Raw genomic sequence first — 7,658 nt, 5'->3', positions numbered from 1 at the left:
ATATATATATATATATATATATAGATATAGATATATATATATAGATATATACATGCATGCATATATTTATATATATTTAGTATGTATATGGACGGCATCTTTGTGTGCTTGAATAAATAGAGCAAAAGGGAGAGAGGGAAAATGAGAGAAAGCGACAGAAAGACAGTAAGCGAAAAGAGAAAATTGAAGGAACAGGAAGAGATAGTTAGAATGCACAAATAATCATAACAATCAACAGAGCCATCATATGATGGTCAGACGAACAATCAATGATATGAAGACTTCTACTTACATGTCCGTTTTGGTCCAAATTGTTGTTAGTGAGTTTGAGTTTGTGGAATGAGACTGGTTGCTTCATCCAATGCGAGCCTGATGCTGGGGAATCCGGGTGGACGTACAGACGTCCTGGCATGTGGGGTTCAGCTTTGCCTGTGACCACCCATTCGGAATTGTGATATTTGTAGCGACAGTCATCGACGGGGAGCACATCAATAAGCAATATGTATTTGGTGTGAGGATCAAGTCCCTCTAGACTGACCTTAAGCGTTGGGAACATCCGCCTGAAAAGGGACAAAGAAAAGGGACATGAAAAGTGTTTCACTTCTGTCATATATATATATATATATAATAATAATATAAATAATATATAAATATATACTCTTTACTCTCTTTTACTTGTTTCAGTCATTTGACTGTGGCCATGCTGGAGCACTGCTTTTAGTCGAGCAAATCGACCCCAGGACTTATTCTTTGGAAGCCTAGTACTTATTCTATCAGTCTCTTTTGCCGAACCGCTAAGTTATGGAGACGTAAACACACCAGCATCGGTTGTCAAGCAATGTTGGGGGGACAAACACAGACACGCAAACATATACACACACATAAATATATATACATATATACGACGGGCTTCTTTCAGTTTCCGTCTACCAAATCCACTCACAAGGCTTTGGTCGGCCCGACGCTATAGTAGAAGACACTTGTCCAAGGTGCCACGCAGTGGGACTGAACCCGGAACCATGTTGTTGGTAAGCAAGCTACTTACCACACAGCCACTCCTGCGCCTATATGCATACATATATGTACATACTTACATCTATATGTATACATACATGCATATATGGGTATAGGACATCAAAAAAAAAAAACGTTAAACACAATGAGAAACGAAAACATAAAAACAAAAACAGAGAAAACGAACATTTTTTGAACAACCAAAAAAACAAACAGAGAAACGAAACATACAACATAAAGAGTATATCCCTTCGTCAGTTGACCCTGTTCCATCTACTCCGCACTCACACACACACACATACACACACACACACACACACACACACACACACACACACACACACACACACACACACACACACACACACACACACACACATGTACATAACGTTTCTGGTGTTCGTTATAGAAGGGGAACTTTCGACATTTCGGATAAAGTTCTTTTGCATGAGGATAGAGAAAATTAATTTTTTTTATTAATTCCTGAGTGTTTGTACTCAGTAGAGAATGATAGGAAATGACAAGAGAGTAAGTAGTTATGTATGCATAGAAGGGAAATGTTGGGTGGGTGGGGGAAGAAAATTTGGGAAAGGATGAAGAAAAGAGAATAATAATGACAAGGCGATCTGAAGGAGAAGGAACGGTCTGTTAAAGATATTAAGACATGTTTCTGTTGGCCAAATGGGTGGCTGCAACAAGAAGTTTGTCAAGGGTGATGTTCACACAGACGTCAGTACATCCACAAACACACACACAAATCGCAGGAGCACAGACGCACGCGCGTATACGCGAATCACACTCATATGTGGATAATGGAAACTGTTCAAAAAGCACAAGCTGTTTTCACTAGCACACACACACACACGCACACACACATAATTTTGTTTAGAATAAGAAAAGATGAAATTAAAAATAACAGAAATTAAAGTATAGGTAATATAGAGACATTATTTAAAGCGGTGAGCTGGCAGAACCGTTAGCACGCCGGGCGAAATGCTTAGCGGTATTTCGTCTGTCTTTACGTTCTGAGTTCAAATGTCACCGGGGTTGATTTTGCTTTTCGGAGTCGATAAAATAAGCACCAGTTGACCACCGGGGTCAATTTCATCGAAATTTCTGACCTTGTACCAAATTTGAAACCAATTTAGAGACATACTGCGTAACATATATATATTATAAAGAGGGATAAAAGGACGTACTGAACTGTGTAGTCGTAGATATGGATATCGATGGGTTGTTCATTGCTGGAGTACCTTTGATCATGTATCTAGTTAACCAGTCTCTTAACCTGAGTTGAACAACTACACCACTTGGTCCCTTAAAGCAGTAGCGCAATCGGCAAAAGGTAGCAGTCAAAGCCTTATCAAATCACATGTCCTGGTAGTCATTGTCGTCGCTTGTGAACGAGTATGATTTGTTAATATGTATACCACGCTACCGCTGTGGAGGTGTAATGGCCTAGTGGTTAGGGCTGCGGACTCGCGGTCATAGGATCGCGGTTTCGATTCCCAGACCGGGCGTTGTGAGTGTTTATTGAGCGAAAACACCTAAAGCTCCACGAGGCTCCGGTAGGGGATGGTGGCGAACCCTGCTGTACTCCTTTCCCACAACTTTCTCTCACTCTTATTTCCTGTTTCTGCTGTGCCTGTAATTCAAAGGGTCAACCTTGTCACACTGTGTCACGCTGAATATCCCCGAGAACTACGTCTGTGGAGTGCTCAGCCACTTGCACGTTAATTTCACGAGCAGGCTGTTCCGTTGATCGTATCAACTGGAACCCTCGACGTCGTAAGCGACGGAGTGCCAACAACAACGCTACCGCTAATTGTTTTAGATGCTTATATAGTCGTGAGCAGATATAGATACCTTCTATAACTTCCTACTTTCGATCCGGCAGAACATCATGGATGTGACAACTGGAATAGGAAAAAGGGCTGTACCAAGCACTCACCTGATATTCATATATCAGCTAAGTAGACAGAAACGACGTTAAACGAAGACCTTTCTTCAAAGACACAACACACTGCCGGTCTAGTAATCGAAACTATGACCTTGTGATAGGGAACCCAACACCTTAACCACTAGGCCATGGAGACATTGGATGATGTAAAAAGACAAGATGGTCAAGGGTAGAAAGTCTTTTGATCTGCGGTTCTGTTCGACGAAGATCGACTCGAGGCGGACATTAAGTACCCTGCCTTCTGCGTCGTGTCGTGAAAAAATATTGTGAGTGTAGTTCCAAACCAGTGTGTGTGTGTGTGTGTGTGTGTGTGTGTGTGTGTGTGTATGGTCATGTTTAACCCTTGGTTAAACTTGATACAGCAGAGTTTTAACCAAAGGCAATGAATCTCTGGCTGTGTTTATGGGTGAACGTATGTGTGTAATGTATGTGTGTTGTGTATGTGTACATGTGTGGTGTGTATATGTATATGCGTGCAATGTATGTGTGCATGTGTGTAATGTGTGTGTTTATGTGTATAATGCGTGCGTATATTCGAGCAATGCACGTGTTTGCTAGTAATAGCATGTATGTGTGCAATGTATGTGCGTATATCTGTAATGCCAGTGTGTAATGTATGTACGTATGCGTGTTTATAGTATATTTAGTGTGTAATATATATATGCATGTGTGCAGGTGCTTCTCTGTATGTACTACTTTTATTATTTGTGTGTGTGTGTGTGTGTGTATGTGTATGTCTTTGTGTGTGTGTGTGTGTGTGTGTGTGTGTGTGTGTTCGTGTGTGTAATCGAGTGAATTGGCATTTGTGCATCTGTGTGTTTGTATATGTGCGTGTATTATATATATATATATATATATATATATATATATATATGATATATACACAACGGGCTTCCACTCAGTTTTCGTGTACCAAATCCATTCACAAAGTATTAGTCAACCCGGGGCTATAGAGGAAGACACTTGTCCAAAGTGCTGCGCAGTGAGACTGAACCCGGAACCACGTGGTTGCAAAGCGAGTTTCTAAACCACACAACCATACCTCTGCCTGTAAAACATTGTGTGCTAGGTTCTCTCAAGACTTGAACTCAGATCGCTGGATTCAAAACCCAGAGTACTTATCACATGCATCTATATGGTACTTGTCTTATGTATGAGTTGACATGGCCGTGTACATTTGTATGTTTATTCTGCGTCTTTGTGTGTATACTTGCGTGTGTGCGTGTATACACACACACACACACACACACACACACACGCTATTTTCTGTAAGTTTGTGAAAGGGTGTAGCTATCGTACTTTCTGTCTGAATTCGTTCAGTCCGTTTGATGTGTGTGAGCTTATGTATGTATGTATGTATGTATGAATGTATGTATATAAGCATGCGTTGCTCCGTTGGAGAGGGGCCGTATTTGTGAGACACGCCCTATTTATTTCACAGCTCCGGCCCTTTATTTAACGGTTGATAGGTCAGTGTATACATTGAGAAAGATTGAAGAGAGAGAGAGGGGGAGGGGGTAGAGGGAGAGAGAGAAAGAGAGAGAAAGAGAAAGAGTAGGTAAGAGACAGAGATCGATAGACAGAGACGAGGAAGAGAGAAAGAGAGAGAAACTATAAAAAGGAAAAACAAAAAACGAACCGATTGGGCAATACAAATAGTAGCTACCACTCCTATGTACCACACACACACACACATGCACACACACACACACACACACACACACACACACACACACACATATATACACAGCGCGCGTATACATACACACATGCAATTTACTCAAGTCGTTGTTTTGAGAGACTCTTACACCCACATCAATTAGTCTCGCGACAGTCAATAGAGATTAGATAAGTAATTACAGAAACTTGAATCCGTAATAACAGGTTTGATAAGTAGGAGGAGAGATGGTTAGTGGGTGTGTTGTTTTGTATTTTAATTTCCTTTCTTTGTTCCGCCCACCTCTATACATACATCCATACAGACAGATAGACATAAATACATATATACATTTATATATATGCATACACACATGCATGCATACATACATACATACATATATTACATACGTACGCACGTATGTATACACACATACTCATACACCTGTATGCACACATACACAAACACTCGCATATATATATATATATATATATGTATGTATATATATATATATATATATATATATATATATATATATATGCACACATACTTATACATACATGTGTACATACGTACGCACATACAACACATTCATTGACGCAGGCATGGTTGTGTCGTTCTAGTAGTTTTCTTTGCAACGATGTGGTTTCGGGGTTCAGTCCCATTGCGCAGCAACACCTTGGACGACAATAGCCCCGGGCCAACCACTACCTCGTGAAGGGATTTGGTAGATGGAAACTATTTAAAAGTCTATATTGTCTGCGTGTGTGTGCGGATGTATGTCTCTATGTGTGTGTGTGTGTGTGTCTGTCTCTCGCCGCTTGACAAATGCTGTCAGTTTGTTTACGACTACCTAACCCAGTTGATCGGCTCAAAGAGGCGATAAAATAAGTACTGGAATTAATAAAAGATGAAAAACAGTGTTGGAGTCTATTTGAGCAACACACACACTAAGAACCACACACCCACACACAAACATGCTGGTGCCTGGCTGGCCGTTGTTGCCCAAGAGAGAGCAAGGGTCTTTGTTTTACTTGGATAACAAATGAACCAATGAGAAAGAAGACTTGTATGTTTGTGCAAAATATTGGTCCTCCTTAAAGAGAACGTCGCCCAGTCCTGTTGCTTGGAACGGGATTTATTTATTCTTTTCTACTCTAGGAACAAGGCCCGAAATTTTGGGGGAGGGAGCCAGTCGATTAGATCAACCCAGTACGTAACTGGTACTTAATTTATCGACTGAAAGGATGAAAGGCAAAGTCGACCTCGGCGGAATTTGAACTCAGAACATAAAGACAGACGAAATGTCGCTAAGCATTTCGCCCGGCGTGCTAACGTTTCTGCCAGTTCGCCGCCTTAACGGGATTTATCTATTGTCTCACAAAACATACACAAATCCCGCACGTGTGTGTGCATGAGCTCGTGTGTGGTCAGAAGGGAGAGAAAAGCCTCAGCATGCTTCCTCTTTTTTGCTGTCGCTAATCCGCTTACTTTATTGACAGCATTGTTGTTTAGCTCCGCTATTTTGTATACTGACGGAGTTCATTGTCTAAACTAGGGATGCGCAATCTTTTCCGTCCAGAGGGCCAAATCGTGAATCTAATCACTCAAGGCGGACCGCAAAGTATATCATATAATTTGGATGATGAGGAAACATACAAAAACAGTAGTATAGAAAAGAAATATAATAATAAAAGTTGATTAATAAATACTATTAGGTGCAGGAGTGGCTGTGTGGTAAGTAGCTTGCTTATGGGCCCGGGTTCAGTCTCACTGTGTGGTACCTTGGGCAAGTGTCTTCTATTATAGCCTCGGACCGGCCAAAGCCTTGTGAGTGGATTTGGTAGACGGAAACTGAAAGAAGCCGGTCGTATATATGTATATATATATATATATGTATATGTGTGTATATATTTGTGTGCCTGTGTTTGTCTCCCCAACATCGCTTGACAACCGATGCTGGTGTATTTACGTCTCCGTAACTTAGCGGTTAGGCAAAAGAGACCGATAGAATAAGTACTAGGCTTACAAAGAATCAGCTCTGGGGTCGATTTGCTCGACTAAAGGCGGTGCTCCAGAATGTAAAAGAGTAAAGTCAAGTAAAAGAGTAAAAGAGTATGTGTGTTTTCAGTGTATGTTTGTGGCACAAAGCAATTCGCTATATTAATTTCCAGTTAATCATTAAACTAAGAAAATATTCGCAGAATGGTTTTGTGGGCCGCTGGTTGTGCATTGCTGGTCTAAACGTTACGTTTCCTTTATTAAGACTGTTGGATATGAAATTTGAGCGAGAAAGCTCTACTATTTCTAGCATGTTGCACGACCGCTCAGTGACTTTCTGTTTGGCTTGTTTCATTGTTCCACTCAAATTTCAATCTTTTCTCCTCGACTCTGTTGTCATTGGTTGAATGCGGCTGCTTGGCGATCATTAGCTACTACGTGGGGATTTGTTAATGAAAAGCCAGGCCCACAACTAAAGCCCCCACCCTCACCACCAGCTACAACGACGTTCAATGCACCCGAGGTTGGTATCGAACAGAAAGTTTAGATTCGAATGAATCATTAGGCGATCTTAGAGTTTAGCGTGCCACGTCCACTTAGTCAAACTTTAGCGAATAATCTGCTTGCTTTGCAGCATCAGAAGAACCTCCTTCTTTTATTGGACACAATGCTACGGCCAGTTTGTTTGCCATAGGTGGATATTTACTGGGTGCAATCTAGAATTATTTTAATGTGGTTCTGATACATTGAGCATCCCTTTTGTGTTAGTGTTGGTGTCATCTTCGTCGTCTCCTCCTCTTCTTCCTCCCTCCTTCTTTCTCCCCTCTTCTTCTTCTTCTTCTTCTTCTTCTTCTTCTTCGATGGCGGGTGTAATTATTATTATAAGGAGAGTTAACTGCTATTTCTAGCGGGTAGAGCGACTGCTTATTGAGGTTGAATTCGTGAGGGAAAAATAATACAAAATTATTCAATTAATATATATTCCATGAGTCCAAATACAAGAATAATTAACTAGAACAAGACACA

The 7,658-nt window shown here is 40.8% G+C and overlaps 1 protein-coding gene across 2 annotated transcripts in view; it reads right to left on the bottom strand.

The window, feature by feature from the left end:
- The window catches only part of LOC106879539 (T-box protein VegT-B), a 163,176-nt gene that overhangs the window by 38,427 nt on the left and 117,091 nt on the right, over window positions 1-7,658 (bottom strand). For both annotated transcript variants that reach the window (XM_052968471.1, XM_014929280.2), the window contains one exon: window positions 293-560. In XM_052968471.1, coding sequence (XP_052824431.1) covers window positions 293-560 — 268 coding nt within the window. The remainder of the gene's footprint in view (window positions 1-292; window positions 561-7,658) is intronic.

This window comes from Octopus bimaculoides, chromosome 1 (assembly GCF_001194135.2).
Source record: "Octopus bimaculoides isolate UCB-OBI-ISO-001 chromosome 1, ASM119413v2, whole genome shotgun sequence".
NCBI lineage: Eukaryota > Metazoa > Mollusca > Cephalopoda > Octopoda > Octopodidae > Octopus > Octopus bimaculoides.
The sequence above is the reverse complement of the archived record's forward strand: the minus strand, read 5'-3'. Positions and strand labels throughout refer to the sequence as shown.